This window comes from Pangasianodon hypophthalmus, chromosome 28 (genome assembly GCF_027358585.1).
Source record: "Pangasianodon hypophthalmus isolate fPanHyp1 chromosome 28, fPanHyp1.pri, whole genome shotgun sequence".
NCBI classification, from domain to species: domain Eukaryota; kingdom Metazoa; phylum Chordata; class Actinopteri; order Siluriformes; family Pangasiidae; genus Pangasianodon; species Pangasianodon hypophthalmus.
The window spans coordinates 14,185,809-14,211,985 of NC_069737.1; the positions used below are offsets into that span (position 1 = coordinate 14,185,809).

The 26,177-nt window shown below is 38.9% G+C and overlaps 2 protein-coding genes across 3 annotated transcripts in view; one reads left to right on the plus strand and one right to left on the minus strand.

Moving 5' to 3' along the window:
• The window catches only part of dnah6 (dynein, axonemal, heavy chain 6), a 56,439-nt gene extending 53,063 nt beyond the window's left edge, over positions 1–3,376 (plus strand). The window contains exons 77-80 of the mRNA XM_053230946.1: positions 1,184–1,256; positions 1,336–1,487; positions 1,733–1,955; positions 3,180–3,376. Coding sequence (XP_053086921.1) covers positions 1,184–1,256; positions 1,336–1,487; positions 1,733–1,955; positions 3,180–3,283 — 552 coding nt within the window. The 3' untranslated portion in view covers positions 3,284–3,376. The remainder of the gene's footprint in view (positions 1–1,183; positions 1,257–1,335; positions 1,488–1,732; positions 1,956–3,179) is intronic.
• Positions 3,377–6,103: 2,727 nt separating this feature from the next.
• The window catches only part of chrna8 (cholinergic receptor, nicotinic, alpha 8), a 51,576-nt gene continuing 31,502 nt past the window's right edge, over positions 6,104–26,177 (minus strand). For both annotated transcript variants that reach the window (XM_053230947.1, XM_053230948.1), the window contains 8 exons: positions 26,086–26,130; positions 23,557–23,666; positions 14,634–14,713; positions 13,965–14,132; positions 9,237–9,431; positions 8,515–8,601; positions 7,974–8,083; positions 6,104–6,695 (listed from right to left, as the gene is read on the minus strand). In XM_053230947.1, the coding sequence (XP_053086922.1) occupies positions 6,195–6,695; positions 7,974–8,083; positions 8,515–8,601; positions 9,237–9,431; positions 13,965–14,132; positions 14,634–14,713; positions 23,557–23,666; positions 26,086–26,130 (1,296 nt within the window). In that variant the 3' untranslated portion in view covers positions 6,104–6,194. The remainder of the gene's footprint in view (positions 6,696–7,973; positions 8,084–8,514; positions 8,602–9,236; positions 9,432–13,964; positions 14,133–14,633; positions 14,714–23,556; positions 23,667–26,085; positions 26,131–26,177) is intronic.

Genomic DNA, 26,177 nt, shown 5'->3' on the forward strand with positions numbered 1-26,177 from the left:
ACAGTGATGAGTCATTTTGAAGTAAAGGAACAAACTATGTAAAAAAGTTTTGGACAGAAAGTTGTGCTCAAGGACAAACGGGTCCAGCGCTCTGAGGGTTTAATAACCTGCAGCCGTCTGCTCTAGTTAACAAGTCTGATTCTTTCCCTGTCCTACATGGGAGCTGAAGCAGAAGCGATTGTCGCCTGATAGAGGAAACCTCCGGCTTATTCTGAATGTCCGTCTGTCCTGATGGAGGTCGTTTTAAACCCACTGTAGGATTCTGTGATAGGAGTGTAAAAAGCAATCAGGAGTGTAAAAAGCAATCAGGATTGTTTACACTGTAATGCAAGATATTAACTAGCATACAAACAAATGAACGTTTCTCAGATATGCTCGTCTTGAATTCCCAATTATCTGCCTGATGTTATTTTCTTTTGTTTTCCTGTACTGAAAAACACAAATGTCAGGGATGCCTCAGTGGGTGACTCACGACTAACGAAAATAAAGCAAGTTTTTGTTTCACTTTAAAATGTGGTACTAAGCAATGTTTAATATGGAAGTTTGTTTCGAGTTTCCTCAGCAGGACGCTATAGTTAGATAGCTAGCAATAATGTGTTCTAGTAACTTTTACGCTGCATTTACGCGATACGTGTGAAAAAATAAATGCTGTTCAAAGCTCCTTTTGTGCTGTAAAGGGACTCACATGATGCACATTGTAATAACAGCTGTACCAGCTAATTAGATAGCTGACCAAAGAAAGATTTGATTAATTTCTCTGAATTTGAAATATCACCCATTTGATATTTCATAAATCTCCATAAATCTAATTTTTACGCAATTTTTTTGTACTGATGCTCTGTCCTCCATGTTGTTTTTTCTTGCTAGCTCCCAAGCTGCCACCTGATTGGTTGTTTAATATAAAAGCTTGATGTCACTTGCTGCTTTTCTGATAAGTTTAACTTCTTTACCTTTTAAAGCACTCAATTGTGACGAAATGTACATGTAAAATGTGCGCAAGCAGATAAGGAAAAAATGGCTAGTGTGAAAGCAGTCTAGACACATTCGACACATTACAAGGTGTCATGGTAACTAGGTAATTACTACACACTTGTTCTCTTTTCTCACGTGTTTTTGTGTTGAAAACCAGCTAATGGGGGTGTTGCGTGTTTCTGGAATTAATTTTTTCCATGCTTCTCTGCAGAGCTGGATAACCAGAGGTCAGCCCAAGTCTTTCTGGATCTCGGGGTTCTTCTTCCCTCAGGGCTTTCTGACAGGTTGGTTTTCTAAAAGTCAAACGAGTGTGTGTTTTGTCTCTGCAAAATGATTAACTACACACACTTTACTGTCCAACAGGCACGCTGCAGAACCACGCACGGAAGTACAACCTGCCCATCGATGAGCTCAACTTCCGCTTCAACGTGATCCCGGCGTACCGAGACCAGGCCGCCATCACGGAAGCCCTGAAGAACCTCGGACCAGGAGCAGAACTCGACCAGGACCAGAAGGTCAGCTCGGGGTTAGCGGTCAGGGGGCGGGCATTAACCCTGATGCCTTTACTGTACTAATATAATAATATACTGGTTGCCTAAATAAACTGTGACATTAAAAAAAATTATTTGTGGTGATGTGAACTGGAAGTCAGTTAGTAATTATAAAAATTTTAAGGTCTATCTGTAATACAAGCTGGATTTTACGCTTGGAGACGTATTTTTGTTAACGTTGACTAAAACCCAGTGAATTGTGTGTGTAGCTCCCCAGCATAGAAGACGGAGTGTTAGTGCACGGGATGTTCATGGACTCGAGTCGCTGGGACGATGTGAACATGGTGATGGAGGATGCGTTGCCGCGGGTGATGAACCCCATGCTGCCCGTGGTGCAGTTTGAGCCTCAGCAGAACTACGTACCTGATCCATCTCTGTACCACACGCCGCTGTATAAAACCTCTGCCAGAGCCGGAACTCTGTCCACTACAGGTAACATCACTGCACATCAAACTATACTATCACACCTTATATACAGCTCCTCATTCATTATATCATTTTTATACATCAAAGATTTGTATGTATGCATATTCAGACTCGGCTTACGCACGTGATTAAGGTGAATTTCCCAGCAGCTCATTCAGATCATTAAACTCACCTGAGTGTAGTTCACGTCTCTGAAAGCTGTCACCTTTTTCTTTGTGTGAAAGTGATGGAGAACGGTGTATATCCTCTAGATCAGGGGTTCTCAAACCTTTTGCAGCTAGGGACCCTTTAAATGTAAAAATATATATAAATTTATCATATATAAAAATATAAAAATCATAGACCCCATCTGTACAGTTTTTTTTGATAAAGAATTCAAATATTAGGCTTCTTTTTCAAACGTTTACAGTAATACTTTGTCTCTTTATTACAGCCACAGAGCTTTTTATGCCTGAAATTTGCACTGACAGAACAGTGGAGGTTATTCAGGTTTGGGCTAAATTCATATAATCAGGCTAATAATTATAAGGAATTAAGAATAAATAGAATAGCTTTTGCTAATGGTGGGTTATGATTTCCATGACTGTAATAAAATTTTTTTTTTTTTTTTTTTTTTTAAATCATGGACCCCAATTTGAGAACCACTGATCTAGACCAACCTAAATCAAGTCTTTACATTTAAGTCTGGGAGATTTTTTTTTTTTTTTTTTTTGCTGTCAGTTGCAATATGCATACAAGAAATTACAGTTTAGAATATGATTAACAAATGAGAAGAAATCAGCGATTCAATAACCTCTAAGCTGATTCACTCGAGTCCTTATGTTAATTTTCAATTAGAAATTGATTGGTCTTAATCTAAACATAAATTATTCGTCCACAATGTTTTATTTCATGGGCTAGTAAACTAGAGTTAGGGTTAGTGAGCACAGTGTAGCCCTGAGATAGTAAATCTTGCTCTCAATTAAGCTGGTGTGAGATTTCGAATTAATAAATTGCACCCATTTACTGTACATGATCACTACATGATTAAAATAATTTATAATGAAATGATTTTAAAGAAATTAAATAGGAACCCTGTCTGAGAACTACATTATCACATAAACTGTAGAAGCACAACCACCATATTATACAATAAACACTACACTAAACCTATATATAGTGTGTTAGTTATATAAGAAGCGCTTTACAGAATGAAAGTGAACGCTCTGTTTTTTTTTTTTTCTCTTACAGGACACTCCACTAACTTTGTGGTGACGGTGATGTTGCCGTCCAACAGGCCCAATGATTACTGGATCTCCAAAGCCTCAGCGCTGCTGTGCCAACTAAACGAGTGAGCGACACCTGCACACTTTCCTTCCCTCATATTTACTCTTCACTCAGTGCCTACGACAGCAAAAATGAATAAAACTTATATCAGTTGAGACTAATCCTGAAATGCAGTGAAATCAGTACAGTTATAAGCGGAAAAGGAAATTCATGCTCTCAGTAACTCACACCGGTCGGCTCACACACAACTCTTTGACATCTTTATTGAGGTTTTGTTCGAAATCTATATTCTGTAATAAAATGGCTGTTAGTTCATGGAGCTGGCACAAAACCTGTACATGTTAGAAAGAGGACGGCACAAATCAAGGACGAAAAGAAACACAAGAACAACTCAAATTGAGGAACACAACTACAACCACAGTGCTGTTATTATACATATACAAGTACATTTCACAAAAAAAAACAAAAAAAACAGATTGATCAGATTAGTTACACCAGAATCTATTCACGTTTCTGAAATAAATGCTACTCACAGTGCAGTGCTTCGGTAAACCTCGTAAGATCGCTGCTTATCCACGGTGTTCAGGCGTGCACACTGAGTAGCAGAAAGTAACAGGAGGCTATGAGCATGATATAAATTAAATCTAGTGCCGCTAACAGGAGAAGAAAGGTCAGCTGAGGTGTTCGTGGCTGGGGCCTCGTGATTTCCCTCTTCTCATTTATTTGGTAATTAAAAGCCAAAGCAGTTGACTCTGGTGTGTTAAAACTGTCTGAGGAGATTTTAATATTGATTATAAAAACATTTACATATTCATGAGAGTCTTCCCACAGCTGTCAAAATGATTTAAGACTGTTTGCCAACACGGTTTCAAATGTCTGCTTAGATGTAAAGTTAGACCATTTTTTAATCAGAACTATGGGCCATACTCGGAGTCAGAGACTTAAGTCCAAAAGTTACATCAGTATTTGTGCAGGGAAATTGTAGAGTCAGGTCACGCAGCTGCTTAGGTCAGTTTTCAGAATGCGCCAATCAGATTTTTCTTCCGTATAAGCATCCGAGACAGGATTTTTCAATAGCGCCCACATCACCAACTTCAAACACAAGCACTTGAGTCTAAACCCGAAAAAAATCTAGGATAGAAAATGCACACTGAAGAAGGAAATACTGTTTTGTTTTTTTCTTTCCTGTCAAATGTAATATGATGCAACAAAAAAAGCAAAAGGCAATTAAAAATGTAAAATATAAAAGGACTAATTTAACAATATAAGATTAAGAACACAGCAAGCACAGAAATAAGCATCTAATAGGACTGCATTTTTCAATAAGAGTCTAGTATATAATCTAGTATATTGCCAATACTGCATGTAATTATCACGATCAACACTGCAAAATTTGGATTCATTTAATTTAATTTAAAATGGAGTTCATTCATTATCCGATAGCTTACAGAATAGCACGTGATCCAGCACATCCTATTATTCTACGGTTTATTTTTCACGTGTGCGTAACTCTTGCATTACTTCTGAATAGTGTTTACGTTTCGGGATTTCTCTATTAAATCCTCACTTTGAGCACTTAACTCTGAATACGACCCTTAGTGGGCAGGTCAGATCTTTAAGGATTAACAGTGGAAAGTAGAAATGGCAAAGTAGAACATTTCTGGAATGTTCCTGTAAGCCGAGGGCGCGAGTCACAACATCACTATAGTGCATTTTGTAAATATTTCTAGCGGCATTGTGCTTGAACAGAGGTGAGGTTTGAGCTACGCTGATAGCAATAGGATCGTAATGCAAGATTGCGATCGTCATGGTGGAGTAAGGCATAATAGTGAGATCGCTACACAAACTGTAGCCTATATTAAGGAGTTAATTATGAAAATAAGATGGCAGGGGCTTTAATAATCATGGCACTCAACTTTTTCACTACAAAGCTTTCTGCGATTCATTAGTAGTTGTCGATATCAACACAGTGATCAAGTGACACATTTGTAGAAGCAAAACAGCAGCAACAACAAAAAGAAGTTATGCAGGTGTCTGTGAGATTTGGCAGGTATTTAGCAAAAGCACAGTGTTTGGTGAAAAAATAAAGTGTTAAGATGATACTCATTAAATACCTACTGCTACACGAGTGCTGCAGAGAGCCTACAGTGAATGGCCACGATAAACTACAGTCCAACAGGGACTCGGACAGCGAGGACTGGCTTTAAAAATAACACGATTTTAAAAATACACTTATTACTTTTTTCTTCTTTCAGCAATAATTATACAGATTTTTCAAAAACAACAAAATACTTTAAGTACACGCCAACTTATATTGGCTCACACTGATTCAAACTGACCCAAACTAATTCACACTGACTCAATTTGACACACAACGATTCACACTGACTCATACTGATTCAAACTCACACCAATTCAAACTGACTCACACTGACTCACACTGACTCACACTGACTCACACTGACTCACACTGACTCAAATCAGTCTGACACAGACTGATTCTCACAACGATTCAAACTGACTCGCACCGATTCACACTCAGACCAATTCAACTGACTCACACTGATTCATTCACTCACTGAGTCGCTCACTCACACAGATTTACAATGACTCACACAGCCTATGGCAGAGATCTGCTTATTGTTCAGTAAATGTAACTGCTTGGTTTGATTAGTTATACGTCATTACATTTTACGTTATACACTCATGTTAATGTTTCAACCGAAAATATACAAATCCTTCAGCATTTTTTCAGCAACTTGGAGTGAATCTCAGTGGCTCGTATTGCACTTCTATGAACATTAATGGTTCATTTTCTCTGTTAAAACATTTGACTAGAAATTATGGAACAACAATTGATCAACATATTACTCACACTCACTCAGATGGAATCTCTGTGACTTACAGTGACCTCTTATTCTCACACGCGGGCAGTGGTTAGTTTTTCTCATTTCACTGGAAAAGATAAAAGCAGGGTGATTATGTGAAGTCCTTGGAGACGGCCTCGATGAAGTTGGGCGCTGACATGAGGATGGCGAAGGTGCACACGATGGAGAAGAGCGAGAAGGCGACGAGGCAGAGGCGATCCACTACGGCTGCCGCAAACTTCCACTCGCCTCGCACCGCCTCGGCCTCATCCTGGGCCCGGAAACGCTGCGCCAAGTACGAAACCTCAACCAGGAGCCTCTGCAGCTCTCGCTGCTCGCCTGAAAGCGCCGGGGCTGCCTCACGATGCCCACCGCTGCAGGAGACGCCACACGACACGCCCGAGTCGCTGCTATTGGGGCAGCAGGTACTGTCTGGAGAGTGGAAGCCAAAGTAGAGGTTTGTGTGGCCGTTGGTGCCCATCTGGCCGGGCACGCTGCCCATCTGCAGGCTGCTGGTGCTGGCGCTGGAATAGCTGTAGGGGGACTTGCGCTCATCACCTGGCTTCTTCATACGCAGGAACCAAGCGCACCAGTGGAGCAGGATCACCCGCACCTGAGCATGGTACCAGAGGAAGAAGGTAGCATAAGACTGCTGTTCAAAAACCCTCTCAATGTAGCGTTTCATATCACAATAATTTCTGTTTTATCAGTCAGGTGCTTCATTTCTGGCAGATTTTAACCAATAAGGACATTCGACAGCCTTCGTCATTGAAAGTCATCACTTCTGGCATTCTGTACACGTCAGACATGTTTTCAGTTGCTCCCTAACTTCTCATTGACCTCCAGTTCACACCTGATTTTAACCAAGTGAGTGTAGTCTGACCCCAAGACCTGTGATATACAGTATATATGAAGTAATAGAATAAAAAAATTCTCTTTTTACTCCTTTTACTCAGATCATGTTAAGTGTGATGAATACAAAAGGTCAAACTGTAATTCTTTTAGCCCTGAGGTGAAGAAATGTTACAAAATGGCTGCTGTTATTTTGGAGCTGGTTATAAAATTATAAACCTAAAGCATGAGGGTCATTCTAGTGTATTTACTTACTGAAATGTGAACACACACTCACCGTATGCGGCCCTCAGGAAGCCCTGCGCTATTTGAATATTCAGACAGCCGGCTCCCTGCGGCGGTGAGCTAAATCAGAAACACTGGACTTTTTCCCTTAATACGAGAGCAGAGGACATTAAAGTTTCATGGAGCTGACTGTAACAGAGTCACGCCTTCACTCCAGAACTTTGCAAAAGTTTGCAGCCTGTTTGTTCTACTGTTAGATTAATTTTTCTTCATCATGCATCCTGAGAAATAAGTATTGTATAGGAATCATTCTGAGGATTTTAAACTCCAAATGAGCTTAAAGAGAAAATAAAGCAAACACTGCTTACTACATAACTACAGTAATCATAAAAGTGTGTGGGGGAAGAAAAAAAAATAATAAAAATCACAGTATGATAATATTACAATCCATTAGTACAGGTTTTACTATATCATGGACCTGCTTTAAACTTTTCTAATCATTTTCAAAGATGATGCAAGAAATATTATTTAATAACTGTTCAATTAGCACATTTACTTCTCTCATTTAAATAAGTGTTTTAAATAAATATATAATGTCAGACCTGTAGATGAGTTTGCGCTGAAAAAAAAAAATGCAGTTTTTAAATGCAGTTTGAATTGAAACTGTAGATTCTAACTATTTACTTTAGCTACACAGACTCGTCAGGGTTTTCCGCCCTCTTTTGCATCATGCTAAGCAGCCCTGTTCTCTCATTAGCAGTGGGAGGTTTGGTGTTTTTTGCTGCTTTAAATCAGAGCGTCGTCTTGCCCTCACCCATTTTGGCATTTTGCCGCCGTGTGGATCGTGATGATGAAACTGCAGGACGAGGACGGTCACGACGACAGACAAGCCCACGATCATCATCGTACTCGCAAAGTACTGAGCTGCACACACACAGTTAGAACATAGCTGTTAATTTTTTTTTTAAATAAATAAATAAAGTTTACCTAATTTCTTGTTTTTGCAACTTAACCTTGAGGTACCCTAAAAAAAAAAAATCACTGATTATATATTACATAACTAGATAATTACAAGTGTAATAAAATGAAATCATGAAAATATAGATGTAATAGTGATCTGATCACAAATATTCCAAGAAACATTGAATTATAATTAATAATATAATAATTTAAGCAATACAATTAAAAATGTGAAATTTGTTGTGAAAAGTAAATATAAATATACTACATGTCATATCTAGGACATTTCTATACCTTTTCTGTCCTCTTTCAGCTCTTTTTCATTAATGATTTGTTTAGTGAACTTAGATATTGTGAGGTTTAATAAATAATGAATTATAGGTAATAAGGCATGCCTATGAGGGGGACGGAGTCGGAGGTGGCAGGCATGATCTCTGCCACCAGCAGCATGAAGACGGTGAGTGACAGCAGCACGGTGATTCCTGATGAGGAAAAACAAGAAGAGGAAATCAGTTCTGAGTTTTTAGGCGGCCTGCAGATGATCAAAACTGCATTTGCACCGGTGAAGTCATTGTTTCCCCCTCAGCACCTCAGATTTGCACTAATAGGTGTGAACATTTAGAGACATGGACCTGTTCTGCGAATGATCTGTTTTCAAACATGTCCTTACAGGGTACACACTTGACCTCGATCAGCTCACACACTGTATTGATATTCTGCTGTCAAAGTAATATAAATTAATACAAAACAAAGTTCTAAATGATTTGTCTTTAGACTTTCCCCTATGGTCTACACTAACACTGCCTTTGTAATGCACACCACACCACATTATATTATATATGACCTTTAGAAATTTCGAAACAATCCAGAAAAGGATTTTTCACGAGCATAAGGCCAGGACTTTGTTCAGAGCCGCTACACACTGAGAATAAAAAGCTGAAAGCCATAATAACAAAAAAGAAAGAGACTGAGCACAATTGTAAATCAATCTGCTTTCACGCAGTGCTTCACCTCCGATATTGATTTGTACACAGTGGATTGGCTTCACTGCTGTTTATGTTCAGGTCAGCCGGGGTGTGTGTGTGTGTGCGCTCGCGTGAGAGTGTGTGCGAGTTACCCAGCGAAATCTTCTCTCCAGAGTCGGCAGGCAGCAGGAACACGAGCAGCGCGAGGCCTGAGATGAGGACGCAGGGAATGAGCAGGTTGAGTCCGTAGTACAGCGTCCGCCTCCTGATGGTCACCGTGTAGGTCACATCCGGGTACGGCTCCTTACAGCACTCATAATACAGCTCATTCCTCTTCCCCGGGACCCCTACACACACACACACACACACACACAGAGTAATATCTTTTATAGCTGCTGTATAACCCTTCATTACATTTATCCAAAATCGAACCGCAACCAGGACAGAAAATCACTGTTTTTAAAAAAAAAAAAAAAATCATTTCAGCTGTATCTAATGACCTCAGTGTCCTCATAACTTTTTACTGTTCTTTTCCAATAATTATTTTAACTCCACAGTCTGGAACACTGGTGACGAAAAAAAATCCTTTTTTACTTTTTGACTGTGGTCTCGCAAGCTTCACACATGAACCTTCCTAAAAAGTGTAGGCCACTGAATTGGGTTCTTCATATACACACAGTTACCACACACAGTTACCATCAGCCGGGATGTTTTATAGAAAATCAAACGTCACCACAAATAGGCTCAAATTTACACCCTTTTTTTGTGTCCGAACTCATGCTCATCTCGTGCATCTGACTGTTGCCATGAGACACTACACACACACACACACACACACACACACACACACACACACACACACACACACACACACACACACACACACACACACACACACACAGTGCATTTTCTTCTCAGCGCAGGTTTGAAACTTTTGAACTGATTACACCGCAAGTTTCAGGCTAATTATTGTACTTGAGCCGAGTGTGTGTTTGTGAAAGAAAGATAAAGAAAAGAAGAAAGAGAAAAGCATGATAGTGATCTGCATATACAGCCATGCTGACGCTCTCTAATTAGACCCTTATGTAAAATTCATCAGTTTCCGTGTGCTTCACTTCCGAAATTCAAAATTAAAAATGCAAAGCCAATTTCAGTAGTGCATTTATTCAATGAAACTAATTTAGGAACATTCCCTCCTGCCTTTGTGCTCCATTATACATTCAGACCTGCTGCGTGTCCTTGATATGAGCGGAATTTTAATTTCGGAATATCTGGCAAAAGACGAGCTTAAGCGAGTGAGAGTCAGAAACAACGGATCAGATCAACCTCAATGTGATCTAGTGCTCCATCAAACTAAAACTCATAACTCAGAGCTTCCGGCCTCCTCAACTCGGAATTCCTAGCAAACTCGGGACAGTGACGTCGAATCATCATGGCTGCTCACAGCATCAAAAACACGTCACTCATCACAATTAGCTGACTAGCTTTTCACAAAGGACAAACACAGAGTTCTGAATTCCCACTTCTGAGGAAAGTCGAATGCAGCATAACTAGCTAATCATTTTTATTCACATGATCCCCCCTTGTGGTCAAACTTGTTGTAACATGATAATTTCGACCAGTGTTACTTTTCTCTTTATTTTTTTTATGGTCTAGATTTTTATTATTCGAGGATGTTTATTGTTGTATTGAGCTTATTATTTGAGATTGAATGTGAATATGTTTTGATATATAGATATAGTTAATCTACTGTAAGCATCAGTGGGGAATCATTTAACTGCCCCTACGTGGTCAAGCTTAGATTTAACATCCTAACTGCTGTTAAAATGTTTTATGGTATGTTATGGGATATATGATATGTTCTGCTAAATTTAACCAGCATAGGAAGCTTTCCCTGTTTTTCCCACTTGGTTGAAGCAATAAATTCAATTTAAAAACTGGTTTTAAAAGCAGCAGTAAAGCAGTACTTGATGATGTGAGTGTGCAAGCTAGATAAATATGGAGAAGCTACTGAATCTACTGAAGTCTCTAATGTTTTTTTTCCCAAAAAATTCCAATGAGAGAATGAACCCAAGCAATTTAAATAAAGGTGTTAACTATATACTTATTTAATGATAGTTCATTTGGAGTTTTTATTTCACATTAATGAACTAAACAAAATCACAGTATGAACTATAAAAAAATCTCTAAAGCGGCGAGCTCAAAACGCCGGCGCTGTCAGATTCATATGGCATCTTTTGCAGAGCTCCTGCGCAGAATGCTTAAAGGTTGGCAGCTCTGAAACATTTATTTTTGGTATTTTCCATCTCTGCAAATAATTCCTCAAGCTCTGACCCTGACGTCTGGCGCTGTGTGAAATCCGGCAGCGGGTTCAGTGTGTGTGTGTGTGTGTGTGTGTGTGTGTGTGTGTGTGTGTGTGTGTCCATGTGAGTGCCAGGACATGAGCAGTTAGCATTACAATCCCATCTGTTAGACAATATGAAGGAGAGAGCGAGAGGGAGAGAGAGCGAGGGAGAGAGGGAGGGAGCAGGGCAGCTGTAAAAATGAGAATGAACCATAATTTAATACTTCTGTATATTGGAGGATCTGTCAGAGCACTAAAATCTGTTGTCATAGTCGGCTCTACATTCTGGAAAAGAAAGACGTCCTTCCTCTCCTCTTTTTTAAAGCCAATTACAGGCGTGTGTGAGCTCATGTATACAGAACAGAACACTTGATCCATTAGAAGGAAGCGGTGGTTTGCTGCGTTTTCCCAGGGAAGCTCTCTTTCTCAGGCCGGTAGCTGTGGTGTAGTAGAGAACACTGAGCTATGACTAAACTGGTTATAAAGCGATATTAAAATGGCATCTGCAGTGTAGCTATTCCTGGATCATCGGCATCTTTATAAATCTTTATATTTTAGTGCTGTAGTACACAACGTTGGCCCAAAGCCACTAAAAACCTTTATCTTATTCATCAGCATTTATCACAGAAGCTTGGAAGCAAAGCAAAACTTTCTGGAAAGAATATATTAATCTCAACTATTTTAATATGTAATCATTTTTCTCCTGCTTCTCATTCACATAGCTGATGTAATATGTTTCCAGGACCTCCATTTTCTATCAATTTTCTATAAATTTTAGCTGGATACGTCCGAACCCTGAAGCTTAATGCTGTATGTGAATTCTGCCTCACTTTCATAATTCACTATGAAATGAATTAATGTAATTTTACAGCTGAATGCAAACGTTTGCACACCCTTTCCTTTAATAATAATTACTGCAATTAAAGACTATAAATGTGAACTTTTAGACCACTTTTGTTCCACCTTTACTCTACATTCATGAGCTGCTGTTTTGTCCCAGTAATTCTTCTTTCAATTTTCACTCATATCTTGGTGTCTCTTGTGTCAATACTTTTCACTGTTGGTAGCAGTCTCGCTAAACACTTTCTTTTTGATTTCTTTTCATCTCCGCCTCCAGCGTCTCAGTTGGAAAACTCTGTTAAATGAGCAGTTTTGTTTTGTTGATAAACTGTAAAATTGATGCCTGTTTCTTTTTCTTTTTTTTTTTACCCCCAGTAACCCAGGGAGATGCAAACTTTTGCACTCAACTCTAAATGATTTTCCCCCTAGAGTTCATAGCTGATGCTCAATTAGCACAACATGGCACTTTTTTTTCCCTTCTCTTTCCTTCCTTTGGGTTTTCCTGCTTGTTTTGAAAGACGTGGAGCTTTCGAAACAGCACGCAACAGAGGGTAAGTGAAAAAAAAAATGTTTTTAAAGAAAAGAACGTCTTTCTCTGAACTGTGAGACGAACAGAGCTTCCTTTAAGGGAAGGAGAGAAACGTTGCGAGTCTATTTTTATAGAAGTCTGACATGTAGGTTTCTACAGACTCGGTGTAACTCTGGGTTAGGGACAGGGTGAGAAGTGGACTGGGTCAGTCTTAGAGAGGAAGTGAAGATTATTTACTCCTCTTTCAGAGAAAGATCAATGCAGGAAGACGATCAATACTCTTCTTTTAGTAAAAAATAGACTACACAGACTATAAGAGTCACACAGTGAGACATGAATTCAGCACAAGCAGGAAAATCTGACAGTCCCTCAGTAACAGAGTGAGTCATAGGAGATAAAGAAGATAAGTATAGAGAGATACAGTGAGAGAGAGAGAGAGAGAGAGAGAGAGAGAGAGAGATGTACAGGTGAGATGAATGCTGTGTCCTGGATTTTCAGTATCCTCAAAGTCCTTCAAATGTCTCTGTATTATTGCGCAGCATTTCAACCACCGAATGGCCACCATGACCTCATGTGGTATTAGACTGTAGCCCTCACACCTAATATCCATCAGTAATGATCTACTCAATAACACAGTCTTTAGCTACCTGCTTTAGCTACCTCAGGAGCTGTGTACAGATTGCAGATTGGAATACAGGGAAAGAGAGAGGCTGAGGAAAAAAGAAATGGGACAATTCATAGAGAGAGGAACAGACAGAGCGGGAGAAGGAGGTAGAGAGAAAGTTAAAGAAAGATAAAGAAATAGAGAGGGGGAGAGAGAGAGGTAAAGATGAGATCGAGTGAAGTACAGAGACAGAGAGAAGGAGGTAGGAATGATGTAGAGAAAGAAAAGGAGAAGAAAGGAGAGTAAGCAAAAGGAGGGGAAAAAAGCAAAGGTAGAAAAAGAATGAAGGAGAGAGAAGGAGAAGTAGAGGATAAGAAAGGAGAGAGAGATACAGAATAATGAAGGAAGAAAAAGAAAGAGAAGGAGAGGAAAAGAGAGAGCGGGGGAGGCAATAAATATGAAAAAATAGAGAAACAGTAAGATGGGAGAGAGAGGTAGAAAGACAATGAGTGAGAGAAGTAAGACTGTGTGTGTGTGTGTGTGTGTGTGTGTGTGTGTCTCACCCACGAGGTCCCACTCTCCGTTGGGGATGTATGTGGAAATGTCCACCTCCTGCATCTGCAGGTCCAGCAGCCAGCCGTTGTAGGTCCAGGAGCCAAACTTCAGGTCGCACTTCTGCACGTCGAACGGGAACCAGCGCACGTCAATGTAACACGTGCTCTTCAGAATACCTGTCGCGCGCACACACACACACACACACACACACACACAGTTACACATCTCGGTTTTGCTCCAGAATAATCGGACACCATAAAAATGTTTCCAGTGTGACTGAGTGAAAACAAGTCTACACAAGTCTTATAGCATTTTATATCAAAATTTGTAAATAACACCAAACTGCAATTTTAACAACGCTCCAAAAAGTGAAAGCTGATCGTGTGTGTGCGCCACTGAGCCGCAATTTCAGCGACAATATCATGTGAGTGTTCATTTTGTTTTAGCATAGTGGGCGTGGCTATGTGAGGTATGGATGGCAAAAGGGTCAAGTATTTTGTAAACGCATTTTTAACTATGCAGTAACCAATTTCTCAATAATGGCAATATAGTCTTGGAAAAATGTTGTGCAAAAAAAATACATCAGTTATATATGAAATATACAATATATCGCCCACCAACATGGTGGCTAACGGACTCAAAGAACAAGAAAGCACTAGAGAGTCGGTGAGTTTTACCTGGTGGTATGTACTGACAGGCTCCTGATGAGTTCACCAGCACGTTGGTGTGAAAGGTGGCGTCAAACCTCTCATCAGCGCTGAGAAGACGAGAATATAAACAACACATCTGTATTTTAGTAGAATTCATGATCATTGCTGTGTTTTACCATAAGCGGCACTCCAATACCCAGCATGCATTACGCTAATATGTCTTCGAGTCACAGGGGAATTAAATGTAACTATAAGCCGATGATTATTTTCCTATAACAGGAAGTGTTTTATTGCATAAAACTCTACAGCAATATTTATCTACAGATAAATAGACCTGACACTTGCATGTGCTGTCCTGAACCGGATTTGCATATTTTAATCTTTTGTGTTTACTCTGATGATTCACATCTTTCTCCTCCTTAATCATCCATAATGACTGATTTCAGAACATTTGCATAACAGTGCAGTGATAACTCGCACTCTGAGAAAAATGCCTTTGATTAAATGTTGAGTACCATCAGGCTTTGTAGTAACTACGAGCTGCATTATTTAACATTATTAATTACACCTGCTAGCATGCTAACAAGTAGAGAATATGACAAAATGGAGGAGTGGTTGCAGAGAAAGAGAAAAGTTCCTTTATGAAAGCCAGTGACATTTAGCATTAGTGTGGCAGGAATATATTCTAATCATGAACAGTCTGACCTTTTATCTGTGTGTGTGTGTGTGTACGTTACATGCTGTCTTTACAACCTCTCTCCACAATGCAGAAGCCTAGCACAGCTCTCATGAGCACATAAATTTGTCCTTTTCCACACAAATTCAGCACAGTCATCATATTCACACGACATCCTCTGCCTCTGTGGAAGTGTATACGTGCAGAATTCCCATAAATTCCCATCTACAGGGCACAAGGGTTCACTAAGTGATTTGATGAGGAGGAAAATGATATAAAACTCAACATCTCAACCTAATTGAACGCTGGGAGGCTTTGCTTTTCTGCTCACCAAGGTTGTAAAGAATGGTTATTTGAACTCGAAACAGTCTGGCCGTGCTCCTCTGATCTCTCTCAACAACAAGGCAACTGCCGCTCACTGGATTCTCACTGGATGCTCACTGGATTGCATGAAAATCCCAGGAGATTTTCGAGTCTCAAACTCAAACCAAAAAAAAAAATAATAAAAAAATCACTCTCCCTATTCTGGAGATTGCCTCAAAGCTTTTAACAGCACAGAAGTCTACTGCCTCTTCACGTCCGGGTTAGTAAAGAATCTCAGCATGTTACATCAGGTAGAGGAAAACTGTGTCATTATGGGGAGGGTAAGTCAAAAATGTTAGAAAAATGTCAAAAAATAAACCTCCCAGTTGTCCCCTAATGTAGCAAGCTATCTAACATAGTGTAGCTACAAGGCAGCGGGAAGGGGAGGATCCTCAGTCAGTCCCTTATATGATCCTTAAAATGGCTGTCACATGAAATGTAGGGATATTATTTTACAAAAGAGGTGGTACACATCCTAATCCTAAAATGATAAGAAATAACATAAGAAATAACACAGTACAATTTAGAATTAACGTCACTTGCCAAACACACACTCCTGCCTGCTGCTGCTCCTTCATTTTTCACATCATTAATCCTTAAGGGTCAGTTTAAGTATCAAACCTTATAGTACAGGGCTCATACACTCACTGAAATATAAGTCGTCTGTATTTTCCAGAAGAATACAGCACTATAGTAATACACAGTCCTATACAAGATGTTAAACGTTTTAAATTACATCCAAATAATGTTTTCACATCTTTCCTGCTTTTTGTCAAACACTACAAGACTCCTACCAATTAGATGAATCACTGATTGTCCTTGATGTATCCTGGTCCGATAATAAATACAAACACATCCACATCCTGTCTTACTGAAGTCTTTTATACTGCCAATAAGGGATTTTGCTCTGTTCTGGTAACTCATTGTATTTCATTTGCTCATTGTAGAGAGCGTCTTGTTCTAGATAAGTATCTCAGGGCCGAAGGAACACGTCCGCTTGGAATTCTGTCCTAAACAAAACCTACTGGTTCCTTTTTAGTCTTTACTGAGGTTGTCTTCTACGGTAGTCTCAGCCTCAGAAGCTCTGCATACTGGATACAGAGTATATCCTGTATATAAGATATCTTTGGTACACTTTTCTGGCCACAAGTTTCAGAATCTTGAATTTAAATGAAAGCCCTTTTTTTTTTTTTTTTTTTTTTTAAAAAGTATCAACCAAAATAAAAGTAAAAAAATATTAGTTCATTAGCAGGGAGATTTAGGCTAGGCAGAACTCTATGGGTCTAGCAACTGGGATGACCCCGATATAAACGGCTATCTGATTAGCACTCACCTATCATTCCCTTTCATTGGCTCAAGCATCAGGGTTTTATATCTGCCATATTTTATAACGGAGTAGTTCAGCCAAAACATCAACGTACAATAATTCTCGTCCTTGAACCGACTGCGCCAGCACATTCTGAAATGTTCCTGTGGGTATTAGCTCATCACCTGCCAAGGCTAAAACACCAAGCCAAGGGGAGAATGTAGAAAGACTTGATGCCGGTTGTTTAAAAAGACAGATGAAGTCACTTTAAAAGCCCTCTGTCATATCCTGCAATGTGGGGTGTGTGTGTGTGTGTGTGTGTGGGTGTGGGGGGGGGGGGGGGGGGTTGTTTGTCAGTGGCAACATAACAGAGTTACAGCCTATACAGATTTGTGAGGTGCAACAAATCAGAAGTAAATTATTGCTTTCAGCCCTTAAAGGTACTCCTTAAACCTCATTAGTCTCTAGTTATTAGTCCCTCTTCCTCTGTGTGACATCAAATGACATTTTAATTGCTCGCAACCAATACAGCATAATTATAAGCTTATTAAAATGTAATGCGCATGTGACGGATGGTGTTTGGGCAGCATTTAATAATATATAATATTTAATTACATTTCAAAACCATTGCCTCATACTACAGCACAGTCTGATCGCTCAGATGAGTCTGCACTTTAGATTTAATGTATAAAAATGACACGTCGTGACACTTTACGCATCCCTGGATGTATAAAGATGGAGTTTATATGCTGAGGATGATGCAGGAGATTGAAAGTAGTGAGACAGAACAATGTCTCATCAATTCCTTTGTCTCTTGGATTGCTTCTCAAGATTTATTCAGTTTTAGCTCTGTTTTCTCCTTCCTACATCAGGTTTTTTTCTTGTCCACTTTGTCTATTTCCTTCTTAAGTCTCATACTTTGCTTGGTCTCCGTCACCTTCTTGCCTAAAGCTTGTTTGTGTTGATGTTGATATTTTTGGTCTGTCTCCTCAAAGTCATTTTTCTCCGTCCACTTTGTTATCATGTCTAACCTGCTGTTTTACTCCATTCCTTTCCTTCTTAATCCCTTTAGAATCAACAGTGTATTATTCAGTTAATTATTATTATATGAATTATTCAGGAACTACAGTGAAATTAATAGCCAAGATGTTTAGTTAAGAGAGTGAGGAACGCACCAGGGACATAAATCTCAAACTGTTCTGGCTCTGCTCCTCTGTTGCCCAAGTCTTTTTTACTAGTTTGCCTCCATTTCTTTCTACCTCGCTGAGTTTTTTTTTTTTTCCCCCCCCACTATTTCTTTCTTCGTAAGCCTCATTTGCTGTCTCATGGCCCGATTTCCTTATTTTCTTTCCTGCCTAAGTCAGGATTTAGTAGCTGGCTCGGCTACTCACATGGTGAAAGTTTGTGAGAGAAAATCACACTATGCTAGCAAGGATTCACACATTACCTCCATTATTCCATACACAACGTCATCTTTTCAGGGCAGCCAAGACAAAGTTACAAAGTAAATAAAAATATTTCTATATCATTTTGGTGAAATACAAGCATGAGTGAAGGAAAACTGCAAACAGGTGTCACAAACGTGTATCGGTATTAAGGTATTATTATTATTAGAAGGAGCTACTGAGAACAATGGACCAATAGTACTTTTTTTTTTTTTTTTAAACTTTTGCACAAATTTTTTGACTAACCCTTGTATATCGGTATGGTTTCTTAAAATGCACTAATTTCATCTTTTTAGGTGTTCTTTACTTTCAAGTATAGTCATTACTAAGTATGTAATTACTTTGAAGTGGACTGACTAAAAAAAATCAATGCAAATCTAGCTTTTTTTGTTTGTTTGTTTTTTTACATCTTATTTACTTCCTCTCTCTCATTAGCTCAAGTCTCATTAGCTCTGACTCTTGTCTTCCTACATATCTGTATCAATCTATCCTCGAAGAGAGAATCCAAGCATACAAAGTGAAATCGCAAACCAAATCAGTGTCTTTATGCAGGCAGTAAACAAAGCATGAGTAGTTCTCAGAAGCTACACAGCTGAAAAGTTTGGCAAGACTTCGCAATGAATAAATGCTTTAGGTGTGTTTAATATACTGAGTGTGTCAGGAGGTAAGATGGAAATGATTGGCAGAGTTTGCATCAGGACACTGAGGACTGCAACCTCTGCTGGCAGGGAAGGATGATGTCCTGGGCTGGTGTCAGTCACTGCTTATCTTTGTTTTTGTTGCATAAATATCAAATAGAATATATCCAGTGTGTGTGTTTCTGAGTGAGAAAGAGAGACAGATGCTAGGAGAAGGTCATACATGGGTAAAGAAGTGTTTCATTAATAATACATCAAGCAACACCTGTCTCCAGTCCAAACTATAAAACACTCCAGTGTTGTACAACAGACAGAATGATGAAGAATTTCATTCTCATGCCACAACACACTTAAACTTTACAACCTGAAAGTACATTTTTTTAAAACTTTATGTGCTTTATGTACGTATGTACATCACAATATACAAATGACTACTTTAAACACTTTACATGTACTATATTTGCTTTGGCTTAAATAGAGACTAAAACATACTTGTAAATATACATAACAGTTTTGGGTTTGCCTTGAAGACTCTGAAGAATCATTTGAATATAAACATATCGACTTAAAAGTACATGCTTAGCTCATCTGTGAAGGTTTTGCAATCATTAATATGATAATTATATCCTGTTATCATATGCATACATTCCATTAATTATATACAGTTTGCAAGTGAAATGGAATTTGATTGAACTTGAGGATCAATTGGGGCATGTTGTATGCACATGTCATGTAAATAAGGGATTAGTGGACAGGGGCTTGTTTCCATGCAGCAGAAGCCGATTGATCAACTGCACTCAAATAACCACAGTTTCATAAATTAGATGCAGATTTGTTCATAAAGACTAATTTTCTTAAGATAACTAATGACAGTAGATGGATATGATTACTATGTTAAAGAACACCATTTATGATGTACCTTAAAAGCCTATGAATATTTCATACAGTGATATGCCTACCTGCACTTAATGCATGAAAAGAGTCAGCCTGAAACGCTTTGTAAGTAATAAAAATAATAAAGCTTCAACAGATATACTTATGTTCATCCTCACTCAACATTAGGAGCCACTGATCTTTAGTGTAAGCAGCTTAATGTTGTGTGTAATTCTTTTTTCGCTCTGCTAAACTCTTCCTTTTCCTACCTCCATCTTTCTTTTTCCCTTCCTTTTGTCAGTCAGAAAATCCTCTTTTTTCACCTCACATCAACTTAACTCTCGTGCGTAATGTCATAATGGCTATAATCCTGTTATAACTGCCTTGCAGAAGTGAACTGTCATATATGGACCTTAAAAGGACTGTCTAGTAAAGCACTTATCTAAGTTAGCAGCTGGAGATTAGAGTTTTTGATACAGATAAGATTCAAGGCAACTGTTCCAGCAAGCAAGACATCGCCTCATATTTACAGCTTAAATTTAGAAATGTTTTAATGTGTGATGTCCTCATGCAGGAATCCCTGTTGCCATTATGGCCATTCCAATAGTAAACTTCGTTAGATGATCCCTTGATATAACTAGAGACAAAATACAGAATAAACAAATAGATTCATGTAATTAATTTAGTCATAGATAGGGGGCCAAGCACCAAAGGTAGCTTTCTTTGTTTCATCTTTTTACATTTAGCCTCCTAGAGGTTTTCCACTGCGGTAAAATAAAATCATCAATATGTTTCCTGGCAATTCATGACCAGATGGTTTCAGTTTGGAATTGGTACTGCTTTTATTCAGGATATTTTACTCAGAGTAACTGGCATATTTAATTTGTACATAATTTTTGTGTAATTTTTTGTGCAGTCACTTTTGAGACATGGTTGAATAAGTAGAATATTTTTTTTTAATTCTGGGTTTATTTCCAAAGCTTTGCAAGTCTTTGAAACTGGAACAGCGCGGGACAGTTGACAGAACTGTAGACTCAAAAATGAAACAGGCCTTGGTTCAAACCCTGTAGGGTCTTCTTTTTTGGAATTTGCCACCAAATATGAGCTTGCCCTCAGTCATTTTTTCCCCTCAAGATTTAAATAAAGAAATTTATCATTTGTGTTCTCAGTATTCCACATCATATAGTGCTTGGCCCCGCATTGCTTCCTGCATTGCTTCTGCTACTGTACTTTTGATTATACTTGATGTCCAGTTGCTCACAGCATGAGGAACACTGCAAATATTTTATATTTGGTCCAGACTCAGTATATCATCAGCGGCTCTTAGTAAAATATAGTGCATTCAATTTGCAGATCTGTGTAGAGCTCAGCAGTGATGACTTTCCTGTTGGCTTTTTATAGATTTAATTTCTCAAATGCCACATTTTTTAATCTCTTCGCCTAATCTCTCTCTCAGTAGTACTTTTTTCCCCCCAACTGTGGCTGCTATCTGAAGGGATAAATGCTGGCATATGTGTAAGTATGTAAAAATTCCACTGTGATAAATTTCATTCATTCATTTTCGGTAACCACTGATTGCATTATAGTAGTCAACCAAGTATTCAATTCATGAAACACCTAAATTAGTTCTGATTTGACTAGTTGCCAAAATAAGTCACATAAAACATTGGATGGAGTCAACCTGTGAGCAATTACAGTGTCACATGACCTCAATATAAATATATTTGTTCCTGGAAAACCCAAGAGTGAGAGAACATACCTAAGCAAATAGCATCATGAAGCCCAAGAAGCTATCCACGTCCAGGACAAAGTTCTGGAAAAGTACCAATTAGGGCTTGGTTATAAAAAAAATAAATAAATAAATAAAAATCCCAAACTTTGAAACTCCTGTGGAGCCTCATTATATCCATTATTAAAAAATGGAAAGAATATGGCACAACTGCTACTCTGCCTGAAGGAGGCCATTAGTCAGAGGAAAGCAATCAAGTGGGATCTCTGAAAGAAAAGACAGCAACAGCTCAGAAGCTGTTCACAGGACAACCATAGCCACAAAGCTTGGCTTTATGGAAGAGTGATGAGCCATGTGAAACCCCATTTGGAGTTTACCAAAAGGCATGCTGGAGACTCAGCATACATGTAAAAAAAAAAAAAAAAAAAAAAAAAAAAAAAAAAAAAAAAAAAAAAACTTTGATCTGATGAGAACAAAATTAATCTTTTGGTCTTGACACAAATGCAGATACCCAACATTGCCTGGAGAACACCACAGTGAAGCATGGTGGTGGTAGCATCATGGTATAGGGATGTTTATTATCAGCAGGGACTGGGAAATTGTCAGGATGGAGAGCAAGATGGATGGAGCTAAATATAGGGAAATCCTAGAAATAAGTCTGCAAAAGATTTGACTCTGGAGCAGAGCTTCACCTTCCAACAGGGCAATGGCCCCAAGCATGACACACAGCTAGACAAGCTTGACAACGACCTTCCTGACTAAACTGCTATATTATTCTTAGACACAAAATGAAAACGTCACAGAGAATAAACCCTGTTACTTTTCTTTACTGAGCTCTGCATAATGAATCTCAACAGTATTTTACTTAGTTGTATTTATACCACAGAGAGTTAGGAACATCTGTAAGACTTGGGAATGGTGACCCTGTACTTGGTTTCAGCAGTGCCAGATGTTCCATCTAAATCACACGAGGCCACACATGCAAGAAAGATGCATAATTTGTATACTGTATAATCTAGCCATGTTTCCTTTACTTTCTTGTAACAACTTTGTGGAAACAATTGTGAGTTTTTTTTGTCCTTCATGTTTTCTTTCATGCAGACATGCTTTACATCAATCATATTGTTCCAATTTTTTTGCATAAAAGATTTCAAATGCAAAATTTTGAACATAAAAGATTTAAAGCAACTGAGGCTAGAAGCTAGAATGTTCCTAAATCATTTGTCTTTTTTTTTTTTTTTTTTTTATAAAACTTCACCACCAAGAGCTGATATTTTATACATTTCTGCCAATGAAATAGCTGTCAGAATGTAGCTGGAATATTTTCTAAGGCAGAAGGACCTAGTGGAGCAAAATATTCTCCTACACACACACACACACACACACACACAATCATCATCAGTCTAGTGACTGTCACTGACACCTCAAGACTCCTGCTGACATGGAATATCCTTGAGCCTGAGGGTAAACACACACACACACACACACACACACACACACACACACACACACACACACACACACACCAAGGCACATGGGAGTTGTGGTTCTGTGAGTAAATCATGCCTGAGGAGGTCTGTTAGTGAGTGCAGGATTGGGCTCAGTGGAGCTTAAAGTTATACACCCTGACCTACACACATCTTATTTCATTTATTACTCCTCCGTGTTATGGAGTAAGGTGTTAAATTACATAATTCTCACAAAACATAATGAGGTCAAGTGCCTGTTTGCAGTGCTTAAAATGTTTCATATGGGTTCTTACCAGAAATTCTCATAAATTCACGATAAAGGAATAAAAGCCACACAGTGAGACTATGGGATAAAATAGATGATGATAGATAAAAAGTTTGCATCATCTTATGCGAGATGTTATTTTCTTTCACACTGTATGTGTGTGTGTTATTTTCATTGCAGTGTTACCTGTTATAGAGGAGGATGTCAGGGGTCCAGATCTGATTGGATGGGAAGCGTAGATTATTAACGCCTGGGTAATTCTCAGGGTTCCAGCTTAGATACACATCTGTCCAGCCCTATACAAACACACACACACACACACACACACACACACACACACAAAATGAGCACACACAGCTGTCATCCAGCTGGGGCACAAACACAAAGGCACCAAGGGGACTCTCAAAGAGGACACACACACACACACACACACACACACACACACACACACACACACACACACACACACACACACACATTCATATATAAAATGTGCAGACAGTCCAGTTTTTCACACAGTCACTTCACTTTAATTCTCTCCTTTGTTTGTTTGCCAATATGAGCCTTTTGGGTCTTGACTCCTGTGTGGTGTTTAATTTACTGATTATGAATCACTAAAGATTACTAAAGATATAATCAGAAAGGTCCTGTTATATTTATATACACACACTATATGGCCAAAAGTATGTGCACCCCTGACCATCATATCCATATGTGCTTGCTGAACATCTCATTCCAGATTTATTCCCCTTTGCTGTTATAATAAGCTCCACTCTTCTGAGAAGCTTTCCACTAGATGTTGGAGCGTGGCTGTGGGGATTTGTGTTCATTCAGCTACAAGAGCATTAATGAGGTCAGGCACTGATGCTGGTGAGGAAGTCTGGGGTTCAGTCGGTGTTCCAGTTCATCCCAAAGGTGTTCAGTGGGGTTGAGGTCAGGGCTCTGTGCAGGACACTCGAGTTCTTCCACTCCAACCTTCACACACCATGTCTTCATGGAGCTCGCTTTATGTACAGGGGCACTGTCATGCTGGAACAGGTTTGGGCCTTTTAGTTCCATTGAAGGGAAATTGGAATGTTATAGCATACAAAGACATCCTATAAAATTGTGTGCTTCCAACGTTGTGGCAAAAGTTTGGGGAAGACGCAAGTGCACATCTGCTGATGCTTTATTAAACCAGACGAAGAATCCTGTTCTTCCTCTCCTCTCATCCAAACACACCATGGTTCTCTCTCGTGTTCTTGTAATCCAGTGGCGCCGTTCCCCCCCAGGGTTCCCCTGGATAATACACAGTGTGGATGCTCTATGTGCTGCATATGTCCCACATACACACACACACTCGACTTTACCACACTTATTTATAAGGTAATAATGATGGCAGTAAACACTGCAGTGTTTGTCAGAACTGCAATGATGCACCATCTGGAGCTCGGCCACATCTGTCCTATTAAACATTTTAGTGTGAATGATTTTCTTACGTAAAACATCGCACCTCATGGGAGAAAACATGTTGTTGCTACATGTCTATCTCACCCAGAATCTTTTCATAAGTCTATTTTTTTTACCCAAAACTATATCATCTGTATAACTTCCAGCAAATACAAATTCACACTTTAGGAGGTGGGGCCTAAAGTCATCCTCTTTGAACTGAAAGACTTACCAAAAAAAAAAAAATCCACATCATATTTCCAGTGATTCACTATAAATCGTTTCACGTTTTGAATTTGCTGCTTAAGTAAACACAGCGTAATGAAATTATTTTCCAAGCTTGGTTATTGCGCTGCAATATTAATGAGACAAAAATGATGATTTATCAGCTACGAGGAGGTGAAATGTGTTAAGGCTACATCTTTTATCATCACAGGGCTTTGCTTCTTTCTTCTTCCCTTCACACTGAAAGAGAACAAAGGGATAGGAAAAAAAATGGCATGATCCCCACTTTGGGAAATTTCCTCGACCCGGATTAAATTCCTTCTGTGCATTAATGTGCGGCTTTGGACAGACGAAGGCTAAGTAGAATGCTTATAGAGACAAAAGCTGACAAAAAAAGGCTTTGAATTGGCACACAATGCTGCCTCGCAAATCGGCGCGACACTAGATATAAGCTTTCATAATCTTTCAGGACAGCAGGAGGGTCTCACCTGTCCATCAGACAAAGGGGACAGGTAGTTAACAAGTGAGGTGTGATCATGTGAAAGCCCACACTTTGTTGTTGTCTGTTCAGTAAAAAGGTGGTGCTTTAACTGAGATAAGGATGTTGCCCTTTTTGCGCTGTTCAATACATAATGGAAACCTAATGGAAACATTTATTTGAAAGATTTTCTCAGAGCTTGATTAAAGCTGAACGAGTGTATGACTTTTCTCTAATTTGTTCCCTATTATGATTTAAATGTGAACAGGAAGCCATATTTAAAAAAAAAAAGTAGTTGGCTGTTAAATTCTCCATGAAATGGCTTCTAAGATGTGATTTGAATCCATATTCTGACATATTTCCAGTTAAAGTCATCATGATGGCGTATTGAAGTGCGAGGGCGGGACATGTACATTGTAGAGAGCATTTAATTGGACGGCCACAAGACTAGTACAGGATGACTCATCAAAAAAACATTAATCTTAAGTGGAACATTTTAATTATTGCGTTGTGTTTATTTGATATAATCATTTTTATAAAGGGTGCCAATAATTCTGAACGGCACTGCACACAGTAGAACTTACCAGCTGTAGCCAAGCGTTGGTGATGAGAACTTGGTTCTTCTCATCCTAAAAAGCAAAAATAGGAAAGAAGCAATTTCACTTCAACATTAACT